Below are 22,876 nucleotides of genomic sequence, written 5' to 3'. Positions count from 1 at the left end.
TGATGATGCTGATTTTTACATCAGTAATGTCCTGAATATACTTGTGATCAGCTGAATGCCACTTTGGTGATTTACAGTACCAATTTCTTTCCGAATCAGCAAAATCTGTACATTATTCCAAACTTTTGGCCGCCAGTGTAGCTCTGGGGACATTTCAGAAAGTTTGTCCCCAAAGATAAAAGTTTTACTTTATATGCATCATTATGCATGCATGCAATATAATAATCAGTGTTGGGGAGTAACTAGTTACATGTAACAGTGTTACGTAATTTATGTGTAATTAAATTACAGTTACTTATGAAAATGTTAACGATTACAACGGGGGTTAGATCTGAATATTGTCAATAAAAAGCTAGGATATATATGTTGAATATTATTAATTTGTTGCTTTGCATATTTTTGATGTGCACGATGCCTCCTGCCATTTAAAGGCCGTTTAGTAAAGCGATGTGCTACAGTTAACTAAGCAATCATTAAATCAATTATAAAACATTACTTTAATAAGGTAGCCTAATTGAAATCGCTACACTACTTATTACATTTTAAGTAGGGCAACTTGTAATCTGTAACCTATTACATTTCAAAAGCAACCTACCCAACACTGATAATAACATAGCCCTATATAAAGTATTAAGTACTGTTTAATATTGTTGTAATTTCTCGACTTTCAGTAGAAAAAGTTTATATTTTTATAAGCATAAAATACATCTATATCCGAGTGATCATTTAAAGATGGGATATATATTTAAAAACAAACTTGCTGAGCTCTGTCTGTTTACACGTGGCGCGAGATATCTCAATCAGAGCGTCACTCAACGTGCCGTTCCGATGACGTCACTGATGCTCTATGACGTGTCTGATGGAACGTAATAACAAACAATCTACATTGATCATGTTTAACAATATAAATAGCTCTCACGCGATTTGTACTTGCAGCTGTAGCCTCGATCCCTGTGGGGTTTAATCTGTACATACTTACACTATTAACTGTCCTCAGGAGAGAGTGAAGCGGATAGTGACTTTCAGAGACACATTTCCTCAACCAACAAGAGTAGCTCATTTAAAAGTTGAGTTCATCGTCTTCCAGGTTAGTGATCTGTTTATCTGGGTTTTGCATTTATCAGCTTGAAGATCGCCTGTTTTACCTGGTTGTTGTGTATGCGTGCTATGTGGCTAGCTCATGTTAGCTCATTGATTTCACTCCAGCATGCTTCTTCTGACTTGAAATATGTTATTTTAGTAAATAAATATAATTTTAAATAACTCAAGTACCCCTGTTGATCAAAGACAGACATTTGATTCTATTCGTCTTGTTGATTGTATGCCATATAATGTGCTGTAAAGGGCTTTTAGCACTAGCTGATGCTACTTAGTTAAGTTACATATAATCATACTAGGTTTAGGATGTGATACTCTGAGAAAGATCTTTGCACATGTGCATCCATATGTTATTTACAGATGTGGTAAGTATTATAAATAGAGATGTATTGGTTTCATGGGTACATCTGGAGTCTGCTGGTTACTTCCTGGCTTGCTGTTTAGTTTCTTGAGTTTGTATGTGGTTGTTTGTATTTTAAATAAAGTTAGTTTACCTTTAGAAATAAGCACTGTGATTATATTATGATACAGTGGTGGTATCAGAGGTAATGCCATGCTACTTTTAAACATGGCAATAACCTGGTACAATGCCCAAAAACATGATACTTCCGAAGTATATGAGGGGGAAAAATAATATTTTCATGCCCAAGGAACATGGTATTAGCATAGTGCGAGCCAAAAAAACACCACAATATTACTCTAGTATGAGTCCCAATAAACATGGTGTTATTATAGAACAAGTAAAAAAATACATGGTATTATAATAGTAAAAAAAAACAAAAACATGCCGTGTTCGTTTTTTTTGACTCACTATTAGAATACCAGGTTTTTTATTTTTTATTATCATAGCTCAAATCCTAAAAAAATAAAATACAAACGAATGCACTGTAGGACAAGTCCTAAATAAAACATGGTATCATCATAGTATCTTCTTCTTCTGGCTGCGAGTCGGAGAAAACATGGTATTAACATAGTACGAGTCCAAAATCATGGTAATGCACCGCTCCTGCCCAGCGCTGGGGAAGAGTGGCACTATCATGGTACGAGTCCAAAATCATGGTAATGCACCACTCCTGCCCAGCACTGGGGAAGAGTGGCACTATCATGGTACGAGTCCAAAATCATGGTAATGCACCGCTCATGCCCAGCGCTGAGGAAGAGTGGCACTATCATGGTACGAGTCCAAAATCATGGTAATGCACCGCTCATGCCCAGCACTGGGGAAGAGTGGCACTATCATGGTACGAGTCCAAAATCATGGTAATGCACCGCTCATGCCCAGCGCTGAGGAAGAGCGGCACCATCATAGTACGAGTCCAAAATCATGGTAATGCACCACTCCTGCCCAGCACTGGGGAAGAGTGGCACTATCATGGTATGAGTCCAAAATCATGGTAATGCACCACTCATGCCCAGCGCTGAGGAAGAGTGGCACCATCATAGTACGAGTCCAAAATCATGGTAATGCACCGCTCATGCCCAGCGCTGGGGAAGAGTGGCACCATCATGGTACGAGTCCAAAATCATGGTAATGCACCGCTCATGCCCAGCACTGGGGAAGAGTGGCACTATCATGGTACGAGTCCAAAATCATGGTAATGCACCGCTCATGCCCAGCGCTGGGGAAGAGTGGCACTATCATGGTATGAGTCCAAAAAGACCATGGTATTATCATGGTATGTGCTCAAAAGACTCCTTTGTGTGTGTCACAGGAACTGCATGTTGAGGTCATGTGGAGGAAGGCCGTGCTGGTGGCAGTGTTGGCGTTTGGGATGGGGTACCTGTACCACACTGACCCAGAACTACCAGCCCGCGTGCTGAACTATGTCAGCGACTCCCTGCCACAGATGCAGCCGAGCGGTGGGTCAGAGCCCCGCCCCCTGGCCCTGGAGGAAGCCATCGCCCGCGCTTGGCAGACCCTGATCACCACTCCTGCCCGCTGCTGGGGCAGAGTCGCTGTTGGGTGAGTTTGTCTGGCGGTAGATCTGCTGGTGGATTTGTTCAAGTATGGAGACATTGATGAAAAAGGATTTTTTTTCATCCTTTTCATCTGTTCTTTCTTTAAATCAATCAAAGAAACAAACGTTGATTCTTTTGAATAATTCTATTTAATGTTTTATTCAGATATGTTCCGTAATTCTGTAGTGTGGTCTCTCCCTTCAGTTTTTTTTGTTTTGTTTGTCCTTGCTTTCATTTGTTTTGTTGATTTTTATTTAGTTTTTGCTTTTGTTCATTCATTCTTTGATGTATTTTTCATTTAATGTGTTTTGTTTAACTTTCATTTCTTATTTTGTTTGTTTTGTTGGTTCTTTTTATTTCTTTAGTTTTTAAGTCATTTTTCATTTGATCTTTCATTTATTCTTTTGTTTTTGTTTGTTCCATCTTTCGTTTGTTTGTTTTGCATTCTCCTTTTGTTTAATCAATGAAAACATTTAAACTTTCAATAATGTGCTGTGGTTCATTCACTCACAAACATTCTTTCATTCAATGTTTCATTTAACTACGTTCAGTAGTTCGGTCTTTTATATTTAGTTTTTTGTTCTGTTCTTTCATCATTTGTTTGTTTATTCTTTTTTCATCCATTCAGGTCTTTCTTTCTATAAACAAACAAACTTTCTTTTTTAATTATTGATTCTTCCGTTCTTTCATTTTGACAATCGTTTGTTTCATTCGTTCAGTTTTCTTTCTCTTTCTTTCCTTCCTTCTTTCTTTCTTTCTTTCTTTCTATCTCTTTCCTTACCCTTTTTTCTTTCTTTCCTTCCTCTTTCCTTCCTTCTTTTCTTTTCTTTCTTTCTTTCTTTCCCTCTTTCTTTTTTTCCTTTCCTTGCCTCTTTCTTAACTTCCCCCTTTTCTTTCTTTCTTTCTTTCCCTATTTCATTGCCTTCTCTTTCTTTCCTTCCCTCTTTCTTTCTTCCCTTCCCCCTTTCTTTTATTTCCTTCCCTTCCCCCTTTCCTTGCCTCTTTCTTTCCTTCCCTCTTTCTTTGGCCTTTCTTTCCTTCCCCATTTTATTTCCTTCCTCCTTTCCTTGCCTCTTTCTTAACTTCCCCCTTTTCTTTCTTTCCCTTTCCTCTTTCTTTCTTTCCCCATTTCAATGCCTTCTTTATTTCCTTCCCCCTTTCCTCTTTCTTTCCTTCCCCGTTTCCTTGCCTTCTCGTTATTTCCTTTCTTTCCTTCCCTTCCCTCTTTCTTTCTATCTCTTTCCTTGCCCTTTTTTTCTTCCTCTTTCTTTCCTTCCCCGTTTCCTTGCCTTCTCTTTATTTCCTTCCCCCTTTTCTTTTCTTCCCCATTTCCTTGACTTTTTTTTTCTTAATAATTGCTTCTTCCATCTTAAATTTTCTTTAAATTTTAAATTTTTTTATAATAATTATTTGTTACTGATTCTTCCCATTCATTCATATGAATCACTCTTTTTGTCTCTCTTTGTATGACAACATATGTCTACATGAAACCAAGCAGGTGTGAGTTCTTACAGTTTCATTTGTTCTAGAAGCTTTCATTAAGGAGTTTCTCTGTGGTTCCTCCTGCAGGGTAAATGCCTGTGTAGATGTGGTGGTGTCTGGGGTGGGGCTCCTCCAGGCTTTAGCGTTGGAACCAGGATTAGGCAGGGACCATGATGTGCTTCACAGCAAAGAGGACCTGAAAGAGGCCTTTATCCACTACATGGGGAAAGGTGCCGCTGCAGAACGCTTCTTCTCCGATAAGGAGGTTTTTCAAAGGATTGCACGGGCGGCTGCGGAATATCCTGGTGCTCAGGTGGGCATTGAAGAGTATTAAGAAAAGATGGGTTAGTCCGTAATCCGAACCACATTCTTATCCCATGGGGTGGGAGTCAAGAGTGAATAGACTGAGATTAGCCGGTCCACGAACAATCCAAGTTGTCAGACCGGTCTTAATGGTCTAAAAATCTTGTATTTTTAGGTGGTTCAGTCGTTTTTGCCATAGCAGTGTTTCTGTGTCATTCCCGTAATGTCTGGTTTAATTTTGACTCCTTGTAAAGGGATCTGCCCTTCGAGATCAGACAAGTTTTAATTTGAATGTGGGATTGTGTCCGTGGAGGGATCGAGTTTCTGTGTCAAATTTAATTCTGCATAATCAACAGTAATTAATAGGTACGGCACAGCGTTCAGAACTAGACTGGTCCATTTGTGCTGCAGTTAAATGATCTTTTAATCTAATGACATGTCATTTGTTGTTAGCTAGCATTATTTACATTAGAGAAATAGAAAACTAGACATAGAGCAATGAATAGAACAGATTGAAGGTGTTTTGACACGTCTTTGAAACTTCTTTTAACTTGTCACAACGCCTAAAGAAAATGCAACACTCGTACACAATATGCTGAAAAAACAGCTAGATGCTCCATAATGGTCAATGCTGTCCATCTATTGCGTATCCATAGAACAAAAAATTGGAAAAACGGAGCATACGGATGCAAAAGTGCATTTTGTGTGAACGGCCCCTAAGGAGAAAAGATGTTTAAGATTTGCTGTGAATAATGACTTCCTATTTTCTTGTTTCATACAGCTCTATGTGGGTGGAAACGCTGCTCTGATTGGCCAGAAACTGGCCTCCAACCCCCAGCTAGCGGTGAGGATCTGTTCTGCCGAAGCTACGTACCTGTATTTCCTGCAATTATTGTAATCTGTTTTAAATAGAGTAAAATCATCACATACGCATTTGTGTTCTCTCAGGTCCTTTTGTGTGGTCCAGTGGGGCCGAAGCTTCATGAATTGCTGGATGAACAGATCCTGGTCCCGCCCGAATCTTTGCAGGAGACGGATGAGTACCACCTTATCCTGGAGTACAAACCAGGTGAGACCGGCCCACCATGGTACTAATTACTAGTATAATGCCCCAAATGCATCATCCCTGAGAAACGATGACCAAACAAGCTATTAGTGTAACAGAAGAGTCAAAAACAATGCAATATTGCGTTTGCAACACATTTAACTTCTGTAAAGTAACATTCCCGAATAAAGCAGAACGTTCAATTAAAGGAGTGTGGGACTTGATTGGACCAATCGGGATTTGATTGGACTGTTTAAAGTAGGCAGGGATATTAGGGTTTGAGTTTTTGTGTTGCCGCTAAAGTGGATCTTCTGTCGCCCCCTGCAGGTGAACAGTGGGGTTCCTCACGAGCTCCTCAGGCTAACCGATTCATTCTGTCCCATGACATGTCCAACGGTGAAATGAGCGCTCTGGAGATGTTCGTGGCCAGTCTGGAGGAGTTCCAGCCCGATCTAGTGGTCCTCTCCGGGCTGCATATGATGGAGGGAATGGGTCAGGACCTCTGGGAGACCCGACTGAAAGAGGTCAGTCCGGACGGACTCGGTCAATTCTCACCAGTATTGCAGCATGTTCAGGATTTTTCCTTGGTCTCGAAGTTGGTTTATTACATAAGTGAAAATAATATATACACTCATGTGAAAGCCAGGCTTCAATCATGCCACGCGTTTAAAGCACCATACACAAGATCATCTGTTGAAATGTTTTCAATGCAGGAAACTCACTGTTATGCACAGGCTCTTGTGGCTCATTGCTTTAGTATGAAATAATGAGCTAAAAATGCAAGTGTCTTGTCCAATATAAAGAAAACCACTCTCACAGAAAGTGTCTTTTTGTAAGTGTTACCTTTTGTTTTCTTGCCGTTTATGGTGACTTTGTTCTGATTGTGTGCAGGCAGTGGTGGCCATCTCAGACATGAGGAACGAGGTGCCCATCCACCTGGAGCTGGCCAGTATGACGGACAGAGACTACATGAACAAAATCCTGCAGCAGGTAAATGTGTAGGTTTAGTTGATGCTAATGTTCATTAGATTTACAGTATTGTGTATAATGGTCAGTGCAGTATATGGAGGCGGGGAGTGTCTCTTTTATAAGCATCATGTTATTATGCGTTGTTACTCCTTTAAAATAAACTGAGTACATCACTTTACTTTTAATGAAACTTTGTGTGTATTAAATGTGGTGTATTTGCTATGTGTTTGTCCCCCAACATCGTCTTTATTCCACTCTTGGCTGATTACCCCAATTCAGGGCTGGCCATGTGTCCTCACGGCCCTGTCCTCATCCTGTTTACACTCCCCCATCATCCAACTTGGGCCGGGTTTCCCCGGCATGACGCACTCCCCTCCCCTCTCTTCCTGGAATGGGGGCATTGCCCATTCTTCTCCGCTTTTCTGGAGCCCTGGTAGAGACAAGGGGAGAGGGAGGTGGAGCGACAGAAAGAGAGAACAACTTTCTCGGCAGTTCCTGGACACGCTGTCGCCAGGTCCTCAACCGCACATCCGCCTTCTGGTGGACGGCATAGAGTCCTCTGGCCGCTGGTGGACAGAACCGCTCCACCCCTTCTTTGGCGGACAGCAGCGGTTCCTCCGGCTCTTGGCGGCCAGCAGAGTCCCCTCCGTCCCCAGGCAGACGGCATCGGCGAGGACTCTGACAGCGCATCCCTCCTCCCTCCTGGGTTTCGGCACCACTCTAACAGCTCAAGGACGGGCAAGGAGGAGGCGGGAACCGGCTGAACAGTCTACATGAACTTAAAACAACATCAAACACAAACGAACAGACACGCATGCAGCACGGCAACGTGCGTCTCTCTTGAACTAGCGCCTCCGGCTCGTCTCTATACCCCCTCCCGGCTGATTAGCCCAATTCAGGGATGGCCTTGTGTCCTTATGGCCCAGCCATCCTCCTCGCCATTTTTGTTACATTTCTATTGTGTACTTGGATAATTTGTAGTATTTAAAAGTATTTACACTGATATGTGAAACAAGTGCTAAAGCAGTACTGTCTCTTTAAGACTACCGTCATCAGCCAGTGAGCGCATATACAGGCAAATCAATATTTTGCCGTTTTTCTAAAGAGTTCATGTCTGTGCATGTACTGATAACATAACGTGCACTACTTGTGAAGCATTACCCCCAACACTGGTAACGCTAGTTGTAATTGGGGTGTTTTTGTTGTTGTTCATTCAGGTTTCTTCGTACTCTTTTGTTAGCAGGTCATGCCCATTGTAAACTCCATTGGTCTGAACGAACAGGAGCTGCTGTTTTTGGCACAGTCGGGAGGAGGCCCTCACGGTGACCTCGATTCCTGGAACGGTATACCCGACGTGGGCCGCGTCAGTGACATCATCCTGTGGGTTCTGGAGCAGCACGGACGGGCAGACCCAGAATCCGAAGCTGATCTAACCAGGATCCATTTCCACACGCTAGCGTACCACATCCTGGCCACGGTGGACGGCCACTGGGGGAATCAAGTAGCAGCGGTGGCCGCGGGCGCCCGTGTCGCTAGCAGTCAAGCGTGCGGTCTTCAAACAGTGGATATCACCAAGGTTGTCCTCAAAGCTCCTGTAAATTTCTACAGTTCTTTCTCAGAACCGAGAGAGAGCCTAACAGTGGACCCAACGACACCAGTCACCGTGTGGCGTAGAGGGAACGTGTCGTTCCATTTAACGCCCGTCTTGGTGTGCAAACAGCCCCTTAGGACAGTAGGATTAGGGGATGCCATATCAGCAGAGGGACTTCTGTATTCCGAGATCAGGCCGCAGGGTCAATCTGAACTTTAGGAGTTTCGTAAGAGTTTCTAGTAATCAAAATAACAGGACGCGAACACATTTCCAAGGTGTTCTAGGAACAAGACCTCGCTCTCAAGTTCTGACATGCAGTTCAAGTGCACTGTCCTCTTCCCAGAGACTTTATCTACATTCGTCTGATATTCATATTTTGAAAGATTGCACTGGGTGCAATAATGTAAACCAGCCTCCACTTAAAAAAGGATAGTTTACCCATAATTGAAGATTTTCGTCATTTACTCACACTCATGTCATTCCAAGTCGGACTCTTCAGAATATTTAGCTGAGTATCCAAAAGTGTTTTTTATTTGTAATGCGGACTGAGGCTGTTGCGCTCCAGAAATAACAACTAATTGCCATTTAAAGTGTTATAAAAGAAGTCCATATGACTAACACTTTATTCCAAGTCTTCTGAAGCCATTCAATGGCGTGTGCGTGGGAGGGAGTGAGTGAGCGTGTGCGTGGGAGGGAGCGAGCGAGCGAGTGTGCGTGGGAGGGAGCGAGTGAGATTGTGTGGGAGGGAGCGAGCGTGTGCGTGCAAGCGTGTGCGTGCGAGCGTGTGCGCGTGTGTGTGTGCGTGTGTGTGTGTGTGTGTGTGTGTGTGTGTGTGTGTGTGTGTGTGTGTGTGTGTGGGAGTGAGTGAGTGAGTGAGCGTGCGAGTGTGTGGGAGTGAGTGAGCGTGCGAGTGTGTGGGAGTGAGCGAGCGAGTGTGTGAGTGAGTGAGTGAGCGCGTGAGTGTGTGTGGGTGGAACGGACCAACATTTAGGTCGCTATCAGTTGAAGATCTTCCCCACCGTCAACACTCAAATCGTAAATCGTTGCTAATATGGCGCATTGAGGCAGACAGTTTATCGTCAACCTTCTTTTTTCACTATATTTGATTATATAAGAGTGACATGAAGGTGAGTTTAAGAGGAGACGAGCATCTTGCACTGATAAACGGCTGCCGAACACCTACGGGTGCTATTGGGAAGGTCGAAATGAAAGCAAAATAAAATGGAGAATGCTTTTAAAGTCTTAAACATTATCTCCCAAGTACAAAAACTTCCACAAAGCTAAGAGATTAGTCTCAAACACTCCTTTCATTTGATGGTAGAATAGATAGGGAATGATGAACTTTTATGTTGGCTTGACAGCCTTTGTCTGAATTATTTGTTTAAAGATAGTCGAGGAGACCTTCAGAAAGATCTATAGATGGATAGACTTTGTATTGTAACCTAGAGCCATGTTATAGCACACCATGTTTGTGTTTGTTTACATTGAGAAAACCATTATCCTGAACTGTTAGACAAGATATAGCAACATGAGTCAGAACAGGCTGAAGGTCTGTGCCTAGTTTGGTGGATGTAGCAAGAAAGCTGTAGGAGTTGATCATTGATCATTTTGGCCTTGCTTTAGGGATTTTGGAAAAAGCCTAAACGAGGTCTTTAGAAAGGCTTTTCTAAATTCTATTGACTGATTGCGTATTGCTTTTTATTTTGGCTGTTGATACACCAAAGATGAGATTTTTATTTTAAAATTTGTTTGGGAGAGTTCACCCAACAATGATAATTCAGCAAAATGCATATATATACATGCATTAAATACCACAAATGACTTTGTTTTAAATGCATCTTAATATGTGCTCTTAAGGGAGCGTGTGGGAATATAGCTGTAGGTTTTTACCAGCTTTACATGTGAAAATAATATGCAGAGAAATCTTTCGTTCACTTGATGACTCTGTTTGTTTACATTGGACTACTGGTGAATCATGTACTGTTGTAGCATTAATGATGACTGTTGGTATTTTATAATACTTCCTGTTTTTAAAAGTCATGCAGATCGTGAATTTGTTGGTTGATGTTTCTGGCCCTGATGCTTTACAATGATAGTACTTGTACTCATGTGAGTAGCTCTTGTCTTTCGCTTAAAGTCAAAGTTAATCAAAATGGACCCTATTTACTTGCACAGTGCATGTCTTGGTCTTATTGTGCGCGATTCACATTATTCCAAAGAAAAAACGTTGTATTCATAATCTTCACCGATGTCACCAATCCCTCTCAACCCTTCCCACTTTTCACCATCCTATCAAGTCCCACCCTCCATTTTTGTTCCCATTTATTTGTATATTTTTTTTCACCATTTATATATCTTGAGTTCGCATTCCCAACTTTTTAAAAACGATGTACTTCGCCAATATTCGGACATACTTCTACATGCATATAATTGCATATTTATAGCAACGATTGCTTGCATTTTTTGATTTGTGTGTTTTTTAAAAAAAAAAAATGGTGTTGCAACTCGCATTTCTCTTTACGGTTGCACAAATGAAGAAGTCGAAAGCGAACTGTCGCAAATTATTCTTTCATTACGGCAGGGGCTGCGGGTAATTTGGCTTCAAACTTCTACTGCTAATTGGAGTGGTGGTGGTGGTGTAGTGGTCTAAGCACCATAACTGGTAATCTGGTAATCAGAAGGTTGCTAGTTCGATCCCCACAGTCACCACCATTGTGTCCTTGAGTAAGACACTTAACTCCAGGTTGCTCCGGGGGGATTGTCCCTGTAATAAGTGCTCTGTAAGTCACTTTGGATAAAAGCGTCTGCCAAATGCATAAATGTAAATGTAATGCTAATTTCAAAAATACCTGTACAACGGAGACCGTAACCAATGCTATATGTGGGACAAACCCATTCCAGTCTCGATACTATTTAGGACAGATAGTATGCGAATTGCAATGCCAAGCTACTGTTATGAAGAGCCGATCAATCGGTCATCGTTTTGTTTGCTTGTTGTTGTTGAGATTTAACACTGATTAGAAGCTTTAAAAGCTCAAAAAAACATTTGAGGGTTTTTAATGAATGCATAAATCTTTTCTAATGTTTTCTGATTGTTTGCACACACATTCGAGAAATACTGTGGATCGCGAACATCATGGATTCATTTAGTCTTTTTACTGCCGTTCTGTAACACTCCATGTTGATTTAAACACTGCTTGTTTCTCAGCCTCTATTAAGCCGGAACTTGAACAAAAACATTTGTTTACTGCCCCGTAGTGCTTTAAAACCTTGCATTTTAATGCCACTCAATTTGTCAAATGTGTCACTACATTTTTAAATGTCATTATGATGTCATAATGCGTTGCAATGGCCAATGTTGTATATAGAATTCATTTTCATTGTGATGTCATAATGTGAAATCTACAAATGGGTAAACGCACCATTGTTTGACGCAGTTGTCCGAACATGTTGTTTAGAGAAACTAGCAAGTTAATTCATCCATGCAAGTTATAGAACATAATAAAATTGTGATGTAGTTTGCACAAGTGTTTATGCAAAGTATTTTAACAGTTACTGGGCAAAACTAAGTCTTTAAATCATAGCATTAAGGCGGGAAATATTTAGCTCGGTTGACTTGAGTATGGAATATTTTTTATATAAATAAATCTGTTGATCTAATTATGAATTGGCTTTGTGTTCCCTTTGCATTAGCATGCAGTTATGTTCGAAAGACCAATAAATAAGTTTTTTTTTTTTTCTGTTATAATTAAGCAAAACAACCTTTCTAAAGGAGGGCAGACACAAATGAACCATCTACATTAATGTAATGTAAAATCCGATCATCTACAGATACAAAAGATATAAAATGAGCCTGACAGAGTTAACAACCCTGTGATTGTAACCTGGAACCTCCTCTTCTCTTTACGCATCAACCTCGTTCTCGTCCTGATCTTCAACATCTCCGGGAGCATCTGCGGAGGTAGAGGGGGAATAGAGAGAATGTGACGATGAACTAGGAGGAAATGAATTGAAAACGGACATTCAGATGTTCTTGCTGTGTCCTGCAGCTGAACACATGGCCTGATTGGTGCCCAGAGGCTGCTGAGAGCTGCTGGGTTTGCTGGAGGACGATCTCTGACTACTCTTGACGTCTTTGCCTGGTTTACTCCAGTACAGATTCTCACCTACCTGCAGAGCGGCACCCATCTTCTGCGCCATTTCAATCATCTGTGTTAAAGAGAGGAGATCAGTAGTAATGCTCATCAACGTGAACTGGCCTTTTTCATATTTACACACATCTACCGAGACGCCTTCATCTGGTCAGTGTTTGAAGGCAGAATAGATGAAGCCTTCATTGCCGTTGACACCCTAAAATCCTGCGGTGCAGTTTGCTCAATGTTTGAAAGAATAAAACATGGCATACAATGTCCACTTTTTCAGAGTAACTTGTAGTTAGTTGTAGCTTGGTTATGTCTACAGCAAATTTTTTTTGTCTTGGAAGGCTGTCCGAAACCAGCGTCCTTACGAGGTGCCTTCATATGCAAGCCGTTGCCTACAAAGTCATTGACTGTCTAGATGGTGAGGCAAAAAGGCAGCTGCCTTAGCTTAACAAGGCCTTTTATGCCGACAGTGAAAAGCCTAGTTCTATGAGTTTATGTACATTTACACATTTGGCAGATGCTTTTATCCAAAGCGACTTACAGTGCACTTATTACAGGGACAATTCCCCGGAGCAACCTGGAGTTAAGTGCCTTACTCAATGGTGGTGGCTGTGGGGATTGAACCAGCAACCTTCTGATTACCACAATAAAAACCACTTGACTTGACCAGTTATGTGCTTTAGCCCACTACGCCACCACCTCTCTAGCTGTGATTATGTGAGGTCAGATACCTCTGGGTCAAACTCGGTGTTGCTGTTGTTGACATTCCTCTCCATTTCCTGGTATTGCAGCAGGGCGGCTTTCTTATCGCCCTGATTATACAGAAACACTGCAAAGTTGAGATTCACCAGCAGGTTTGACCTGTCAGACAATATGTACTCCGCTAGTTCTGCATAAATGTATGTACATTGACCATGTCAAGGACTGTTTAAGGAATTGACGTCTTTGTCCCTTGAGCATTCTCTGCTAATATTCGACAAATGGTAAATGGTCTGCACTTATATAGCGTCTTTTTAACCTTAGCGGTATTCAAAGCGCTTTACACTGTGACTCATTCACCCATTTACACCAGAGCTGCTATGCAAGTTGCTAGCCTGCCATTGGGAGCAACTTGGGGTTCAGTGTCTTGCCCAAGGACACTTCGACATGTGGAGTTATGTGGGCCGGGAATCGACCCGCCAACCCTGCGATTAGTGGCCAACCTGCTCTAACACCTGAGCCACACTTTGCCCCAAACAGCAGGAGGCACTTGATTTACACCGACTTGCATGATGATTAACGATAATATGATTTTTATATATTTGGGTTTTCTCCCCAATTCCCAATGCGCTCTAAGGCCTCGTGGTTGCGTAGTGACTCTCCTCAATCCGGGTGGCGGAGGACGAATCTCAGTTGCCTCCGCGTCTGAGACCGTCAATCCGCGCATCTTATCACGCGAAGTTGTTGAGTGCGTTGCTGCGTAGACGTAGCGCGTGTGGAGGCTTCACGCTGTTCTACGTGGCATCCATGCACAACTCGCCCCACGGAGAGCGAGAACCACTCTATAGCGACCACAAGGAGGTTATCCCATGTGTCTCTACCCTCCCTAGCAACCGGGCCAATTTGGTTGCTTAGGAGACCTGACTGGAGTCACTCAGCACACCCTGGATTCGAACTCATGACTCCAGGTGTACCAGTCAGCGTCTTTACTCACGGAGCAGCTACCCAAGCCCCCATAGAATGTCATTGTTAAAATGTGGACCATGTTGATCGGTGGCTGGATGCTCCCTGGATCCCTGGAATGAATGGAAATTGAAGTGTTTACATCTCCGAAAAAGCAAACACAAATGGACGCATGAACCACTGCAATGAAGCGAGATGTCTAGATACGTACAGTACTGTAGCACACATCTTAGCTCTGGTAGGTAAGCTACATTTTCTTCAGCTAATAGTGAGATTGATGGGTAGAGTTTTGCTGGATAGTTAAGTCAGAATATTTCTTTACAGGCTCTAAAAGTGACTATAGATCACACCCATTATCATGTATGAAGCTGCGCTGGTCATTTACATTTAGTCAGATTAGGGCAACTGTTGAGGGTCAGAGCACTAATGTTAATCAAATCCCATTCATGTGCAGGTGACTAATGTGTTACATCCAATCATTGCTTGTAACAGTTGGTCACTTTGTACCAGTAGCATGTACAGGTCACTCATGCATAGCCGCAAGTTGATGTCAGCGCTCAGGAAGTGAAAAGCCGCTGCATACCGCTGCATGGTCAAATGAACCAAACCCAGATTATAAAATATCTTCCAGTCGAGTGGCGAGAGTTAGTTGGCACGCTTCAGACAGCTGACGGCCTGGAGGAGAGACGGAGAGACGGAGATGGGAAGGGGAGAAAAGAGAGCATGCGACATTAAAGCAACGCTTTGAAGTTTTCATGTGGCAGACTGTAACTCACAGCCACATTTCTTTTTGCCAAAGACCAAACCAAAACTGTGGCAATAAAAATCTAAATCATTCCGGCAAAAATAAATAAATAAAGTTAGTTTTACTAAAGTAGCACCATGGTTAATTTGTGGTATAGGTACCCTTTTTAAAACCATGCTTCTTACCACAAAACATGCTTAATGCAGGTTTAATATAGTAAAAACATGCTTAATTTTCATATGGGCACGTTTTTTGTAATTTATTTTATTGAAATCATGATTGGTACACCATGTTTATTTTTGGCAGAATTATACAATTATGGCAAAAATTATATAATTAAATATTTGTGTCTATTTTTATATATATATATATATATAAAATATGAGGGCTGTCGATTTATTGCTTTAAGTGTGATTCATTTTATTAAAAATAATGCATTAAAAAAATGTACGCAATTAATCGTAATGCTCCTGGACCATAATAAGGAAGATTCCTGAGAAATGCTTGTAGTACCATCTGTTTACTCCAGGGGGCAGTAAGTGAAACTTCAGCTGTGTGAGCAACACACAGTTTATACAGTGAACAAAACAACCCACAACACAAACATGCGTTACATTCTTGTGTTCAAAACACTTGATGGAGCGCAAATCTGAACTAAGAGATCTCAAGATGTGTTGTAAGTATTAAACTATATTTAACTTGACACAGTAACCTAAACATGTTTGTTTATGACGCAACGCACACGAGATGCAACACAAGCATGTCTGACGCAGGTGTTCATTGACTGTTCTTAAACAAGCTCTCATAATAAATCTCTGATTGACAGATTCACTTGTGAAATGGATTACTGTGAACTGTGTGTCAATGATTGACTTATGATCAATAATATGGTAATAAAGCCGGACCCCAGTTTGAAAAGCCCTGCTTGAAGGAGCATAAACATAGTAAAAATTAAAAACGTGGATGTGGCCAAAATCACATCGTGCCAGGGTCCGACATGGAAACACCAAACTTCAGAACGGTCCAACCAGCAGCACTGTTTTAAAACCAGACCTTTACTGCAATGTAACATTTTTAAGTTTTCCATCATACGAGCGTGGCTCATGCCAGCAGCGAGCGGTTATTTATTCATACGGTCTGTGAGGCAGATCCTCATCTATGAACCGGGTGGGAAACGGGAGCTCTGCGTCCGGTCCCTGCGATCTCCTCTAAACACGCCACATCCCACTGACGCATTACTAATTCATCAGCTCAGCGGGGAGGCGGCGGTAATGAGGAGATCGGGCTATAAACCCCCCACAGTTCTCTGATATCTGAGCCAGAATTATAGTGTGTGTTTGGACAAGGGGAGGAGAATCTTTCAGAGTCATCTCCGTTTCTTATCTGGAGGAACAGCGGAAAGTCAACACCAGTTATCAAGAGTCATCTAATCATGGGATTCCCGTGGAGAAAAGCTGATTAGCGATTCCTTTTGCAGATTCACTTGTTGAATATTGAAAGTTAGCCCAACGTTACCATCATTTACTAACCTTCATGTCGTTCCGATTCCATATATGACTGACTTTATGTCCGTGGAACCCAAAAGAAGTTTAAGGTCAAGGCTACAACTAGTCCGAAATGTGACGGACCGCAATTCGTAAGACAATGCAAAGTACGCGTTGCATTTTCAACTTTGCCACAAGGGGGCGCTATAGTGGACATTCGTTTTGAAAACGCTATCATTACTGTGTACTTTGTAAACAATGATGTTAAGAAACGTTCAGATGTTTATTTCCTCCCCAATTTGTAACGCCTAATTCCCGATGCGCTCTAAGTCCTCGTGGTGGCGCAGTGACTCGCCTCAATCCGGGCGGCGGAGGACGAATCTCAGTTGCCTCCGCGTCTGATACCGTCAATCCGCGCATCTTATCACGTGACTTGTTGAACGCGTTACCGTGGGGACGTAGCACGCTATTCTCTGCTGCATCCACGCACAACCCGCCACACGCCCCACCGAGAGCGAGAACCACGTTATAACGACCACGAGGAGGTTACCCCATTCGAACTCGCGACTCCAGATGTGGTAGTCGTCGTCAATACTCCCCGAGCTACTCATGAAAACGTAATAGTGGATGTGGCCTTAAGGTGCGTTCACACTGCCAGCGACAAAACTACCTCATCTCATTCATTTTCAATGAGAGCTGGCGACTTGCAGCAACACGAGCGATGGTGACCGGATGTGGGCGTGTCCAGCGATGCGACCAAGTTGATAAATGCTTAACTTTATGCAAATGAAGAGCGACTTTCGGGAGCGACAGCCAATAGGAGAGAAGATGGTGGAGCTCACGTGATCCTAATATTTTAATAATATATTAATTGTAAAGAACCAGTGCTGTTAGACTCTCCATACGCACCACTAGCGACCTAACCGCCAGCCACTAGCGACATGCAGCGACAAAGTAGCTGGCAGTGTGAACGCATCTTTAGAAACATCTGCTCTTTTCCATACAATGAATGTGGATGTGGACTAATATCGCCAAGCTCCAAAAAACGACATTTATTATAATCTTTTTGATGATTTGACACTTTTAAGTAGTCCATATGACACAAGCGCTCTATTCTAAGTCTTCTGAAACCACACGATAGCTGCATGCTAGTTTTTGAAAGCAAATGTTTTAGCATCGGAGATTCAATTTGCACTCGCCAAAGTGCAATTTATAATGCAACGCATGTAGATGCATGTTTATTTTAGGGAGACGTGCCGCCACATGGGGCACTATAGCTTGATTATTAGCAGGATGGCGTGATTTTTCAGTCAATAATGACTTAAATTTAGATTTGTTCCTTGCGATAAGCTATTGTACGGCTTCAGAAGACTTGGATTATAGTGCATGAGTAATATGGACTATTTTAACGGGGCTTTATTGTTCCTTTTTAAGCTTATCAGCCTCAGTCACCATCCAGTTTAACTGAAAAGAGCAATGTGAATATTCAGCCTAACCTTTACTTTTCTAACGTTAAGACTAATTTTATAATAGTTACTGTTTGCTATATACTACATAATATTTATTTAACAGGCTCTGGGTTCACATGACGTTTTATGCGCCACACGGTTGTAATATTTCAGCAAAAACACACGAGAGGTCATTCAAATTGTGGTTTTTGAAGGGTTTTTCTTCCAAAATTCAGTATTCAGCAGTTTAATTAAATGTCATCATCAAAATGGTGTCAAATCAAATTAATGTTAAAACTTTAATTACATTTTTCAACATAACTTTATATTTATCAAATGAAGTGCTGCACAACAAGCCATAACAGATGTGAGCTATTGCTTTAATACATTAATATTAGTATTATTATTATATTATTATAGGTGTCCATTTAAAAGTACTTTTATTTTGGCGTATCTGCGTGATTTTGACGGTAGTTTCTCACCTCTGGAAATCAGTGTTCATGGCCCAGTGTTATTATTAAATCCCAAAAAGCTGCAATTTAATTAAATAAATAATTTGTATGTGCTGCAGGCACCAGAGCGCCCTGCTCACGGTCATCTACTACACACACACACCCAGAGCCCGCATGATGCTCATGATAATGGGCTTCACACATTCATTTTGAAGCACCCAGCACATGCAGAAAATATATTTAATTCATTAAATTGCAGCCTTTTGCGAATTAATAATCACACTTGGACATAGAGATTATAATTTGATTAATTATGCATTCAAACATTCATTTTTCGTCCCAAATATGTCAAATTTCATGATGTTTTAGGCATTTTATAGCTCATGCCATTTTCATGACTGGATTTAGTGATTTCAGCCACATGTGATTCCTACACGTGACGACGGCGGTACAAGCAGACGCCGATCGTTGAATGATTGAAAATGGATTTACGTACCGAGGTGTAAAGGTCACATCACCACCTCAGGGTGTGAATTCATTTAAAAGAAAATCTGCAGCCTAACCGTCGCCATTATCTGAAGTTTTCAACTCGTGTACACAAATAAATATTTGACAGGACATTTGGGTATTTTTCAAATTTTCCAATCTACACGGTAATATTCCAGATTTTCCTGGATTTCCAGGATGTGTGGGAACATTCCGTGGCATATACAAGGCTCATATATGAGTGGTGGTTGTGTAGTGGGCTAAAGCACATAACTGGTAATCAGAAGGTTGCTGGTTTGATCCCCACAGCCACCACCATTGTGTCCTTGAGTAAGGCACTTAACTCCAGGTTGCTCCGGGGGGGATTGTCCCTGTAATAAGTGCACTGTAAGTCACTTTGGATAAAAGCGTCTGCCAAATGCATAAATGTAAATGTAAAGAAGGTCATATAGGTATGGAGCGACATGAGGGTGAGTAAACAATAATGCAATTTTTATTTTAAGGATCGAACTATCCTTTTAAGAGGAAAAAGTACAAACTATTTCAGTGGGAAGTTTGTTTCTGAAGGTGTCTCCGGGATATGCTGTCTGAGGAAACTTGAAATAAATACACAAAAAGAAAAGGAAAATGTCAAGGTAGAGAGAGCAAAAGAGAAAAGAGAGGTTAGGCTAGTCGCAGTGAGACAGTAAATGTGATTAATTACAGCTAAGAGCGCCTCACTGATCCCAGCATGCTTTGCTGCCTTGGGCGTCTCATCTGTGCTGTGGCAGAGCGACACGCTGAGCGCCTCTCCAGGCGTCTGAAGTTCCTCTTTGTCTTGTTTTGTGTAAAATGCATCTTGACTCACAGTGAGCAAAACATGACAATGGTGTGAAAAGAGACGTTCCCACTAGTGGTCGACCGATATCTCACCGAGGCCGATAAATAACAAAGTTGTTAATAATAATGTTAATAATAATGTAAGAATAACAATGTTTTCAAACACCCTTCTGAATACGCTGATTGACAGCAGCTGATTGAGCTAACAGATAGTCCCGCCCCCAACTCACGCTATTAAGTCAAGCCAATGTTGTTTACCTTTAGTTGTCTCTTTATAGACCTTATTCACGCTAGCGCTATCTTTGATTCTTGACAGGAATGACCCTTGTATGTGTAAGCATACTTGCGAATAAAGCTGATTCTGACAACGAGGTTGTGTGGGATAGTCTTACAGTCTCTTCAATGGGCTGTACTGCAGTTTTAAGTGTTTTTGGATCGTTCTGCGGACAAAACATTGATAAAATATCTGTCCAAAAACATTCAGTATACAAAAAAGTCTTTGGAAATCTGATGTGATCTAGGTGATCATGCAACTTTATACCATTCATGCCATTGAAGAGACTGTAAGTCTATCTCTCACGGCGTCGTTGTCAATCCCATTAAATATCAAAGATGCCGCTAGCGTGAATAAGGTCTATATTAAGCTGGGATAAGAGGAAGTATTTAAACACATTGTAAGTGGACTTCAGGTGGAAAATATGCTACAAAAGTGAGGAATGTTTATATAGATAAGTGTATGCAGACATACTCCGTGTCGCCCTGCAGTAAGTGCATTTTTCCCACCATCATGTAGGTCAAACCATGTTTACTCAGCTGTAGCGCCAGATTCAAATGCTCCTCTGCCTGCGCACACAAACACACAGACACAACATGCATGCACACAACACACATGCAGGCACACAGACACAACATGCATGCACACAACACACATGCAGGCACACATACACACCCACACACACCCAACACATATGCATGCACACAGACACAACATGCATGCACACAACACACATACACACCCACACACACCCAACACACATGCATGCACACAGACACAACATGCATGCACACAACACACATACACGCCCACACACACCCACACACACATGCATGCACACACACACACCCAACACACATGCATGCACACACCCAACAAACATGCACACACACGCACACACACACAACACGCATGCATGCACACACGCACACACACACAACACACATGCATGCACGCACGCACACACACAACACACATGCACGCACACGCAAGCATGCACACACACGCGCGTGCACGCACACACGCGCATGCATGCACACACAACACGCAAGCATGCACACACAACACGCATGCATGCACGCACACACACACACAACACGCACACACACACAACACGCACGTATACACGCACACAACACACATGCATGCACATACACACACACGCACAACACGCATGCATACACACATTTTAAGGTCTATATTAAGCTGGGATAAGAGGAAGTATTTAAACACCGAAAAAGTTGCACACTTCAGCTTTAAGTAACATTGTAAGTGGACTTCAGGTGGAAAATATGCTACAAAAGTGAGGAATGTTTATATAGATAAGTGTATGCAGACATACTCGACAGCGCTCTTGTAGATCTCGATGGCTTTCTGTGTCGCCCTGTTTGTGGCTTTTCTTTCCAAAATGGGAAGCTCAGGAGCTGCAGACACAGATAATGTTTAGATTAATCCAAGTATGTAACAATACACAGTAGCCCCTAATTATCTGAACACTTAATATACAGTAGTTCGCATATCACTGCTTCAAGTCATAAACATCTGTCTTCATAGTTATGAACTAATAAAACAAATAATGGATAATTATGGAATGGAAACTGATAGACACATTTCAACTCAAATCAATATTTCATGTGCATTTATTTATTTATTTGGCGAGTGGTTGCTTCTCCAGATGGCACGGGTCTCGTTTTTCTCACATAATCCCGTCGTTTTGCGATTTTACGTTTAAGTTACAAGAGTCTGGATAAAAAGTAAGAAGCCGTTTGATCTTGTGTCGGACATTAACCAGTCTTTGAAAACACGCATATCAAAGGCAGCGGCAGCATTGAAAATCCTGTTTCTATTTTGGATATAGAGGGGCCCAGAGGCTCCCAGCAGTCTCTTCTCGCAGTTGGGGTCACACAAGACTCCTCGTCCCGAATCCAACGGGCCCCAGAACAAAAGGGACGGGAAGCATCTGCATTGCTCTGCTCTTGTTTACAAGCCTTCCGAAAAAATCTCATCCCAATCCGTTCTATTCATGGACAGACTTTTCCCTTTGAGACATAAACCTCTTCATGGCAAAATGGGGCCACTGGGGAAATTCAACCCAAACAGCGCCACCCACAGGATGAAAAGACCACAACTTTCTTTGGACGGGTTTCTTGAGGTCTGTGGACACATCCTGGACACAGAAAATATCAAATCAATATGCGATTGAAAAGTCCATCAAAATGTGTGCTGAGCTGAATGTGTGCAAACCTGAACACAATGCTGGAGTTAAAGGGACTATTTGTGCAAAATGCTGGATTTTAAATGCAATCAATGAGTAGTGCTCATACAACCATTGCTGAATTATACATGTTCCCTTAATGGCACACATATCATATTTATATTACATAATACACTGAACATACTGTATATGCACCATTTCTACATTAGCCTACAAAATGCTAGACATACAGTACTAGACATGCTAGACATGCTAGTCTTCTTTTGTGTTTATATATTTCATAAAAACAACTAACTGCCAGCAATCAGTGCCGTATGCCGTTTTAATACTGCACATTTCACTTGTGCATCAATTTAAAAGTTACTCAGAGGTCCTTAGAGGACAAAAATATGCCATAATAATATTATATATTAATAATTTTAATTACTTGGATTTTTTAACCAACATCAGTCCTGATCATAAATGCCAAATATTCATTTATTTGCAGACATTTAACCCTTTAAATGAGTTTGTTTACATAATGCCACTGTTGTTGTTGTTTTTTTACACACACGCACACACACACACACATTTCTCACAACACACTCTGACATTCATACCAACACATCCATGCAATTTTAGCTGCATCATTTATTCAATTGGCCTGCAGGTCTCTATAATACAGTAAATAGTGAATAGGGCAAAAGCTTGTATTTGCTCCAC

At 41.7% G+C, this 22,876-nt stretch overlaps 1 protein-coding gene across 2 annotated transcripts; it reads left to right on the top strand.

Moving 5' to 3' along the window:
• The first annotated feature begins 841 nt into the window (after positions 1 to 841).
• On the top strand, positions 842 to 12,154 carry LOC127640250 (ADP-dependent glucokinase-like). Of its 2 annotated transcripts, none has more exons than XM_052122709.1 (8): positions 842 to 1,087; positions 2,811 to 3,061; positions 4,627 to 4,852; positions 5,624 to 5,686; positions 5,791 to 5,911; positions 6,215 to 6,411; positions 6,779 to 6,877; positions 8,100 to 12,154. In XM_052122709.1, exons 2-8 carry the CDS (start codon positions 2,829 to 2,831, stop codon positions 8,664 to 8,666), a joined length of 1,506 nt encoding a protein of 501 aa, XP_051978669.1. In that variant the 5' UTR covers positions 842 to 1,087; positions 2,811 to 2,828; the 3' UTR covers positions 8,667 to 12,154. The 2 variants fall into 2 exon arrangements, with proteins under 2 accessions (XP_051978669.1, XP_051978668.1); XM_052122708.1 differs by having other exon boundaries at positions 8,097 to 12,154.
• The last annotated feature ends 10,722 nt before the right edge of the window (positions 12,155 to 22,876 follow it).

Source organism: Xyrauchen texanus, chromosome 49 (assembly GCF_025860055.1).
Source record: "Xyrauchen texanus isolate HMW12.3.18 chromosome 49, RBS_HiC_50CHRs, whole genome shotgun sequence".
Classification (NCBI taxonomy): Eukaryota; Metazoa; Chordata; class Actinopteri; order Cypriniformes; family Catostomidae; genus Xyrauchen; species Xyrauchen texanus.
The sequence above is the reverse complement of the archived record's forward strand: the minus strand, read 5'-3'. Positions and strand labels throughout refer to the sequence as shown.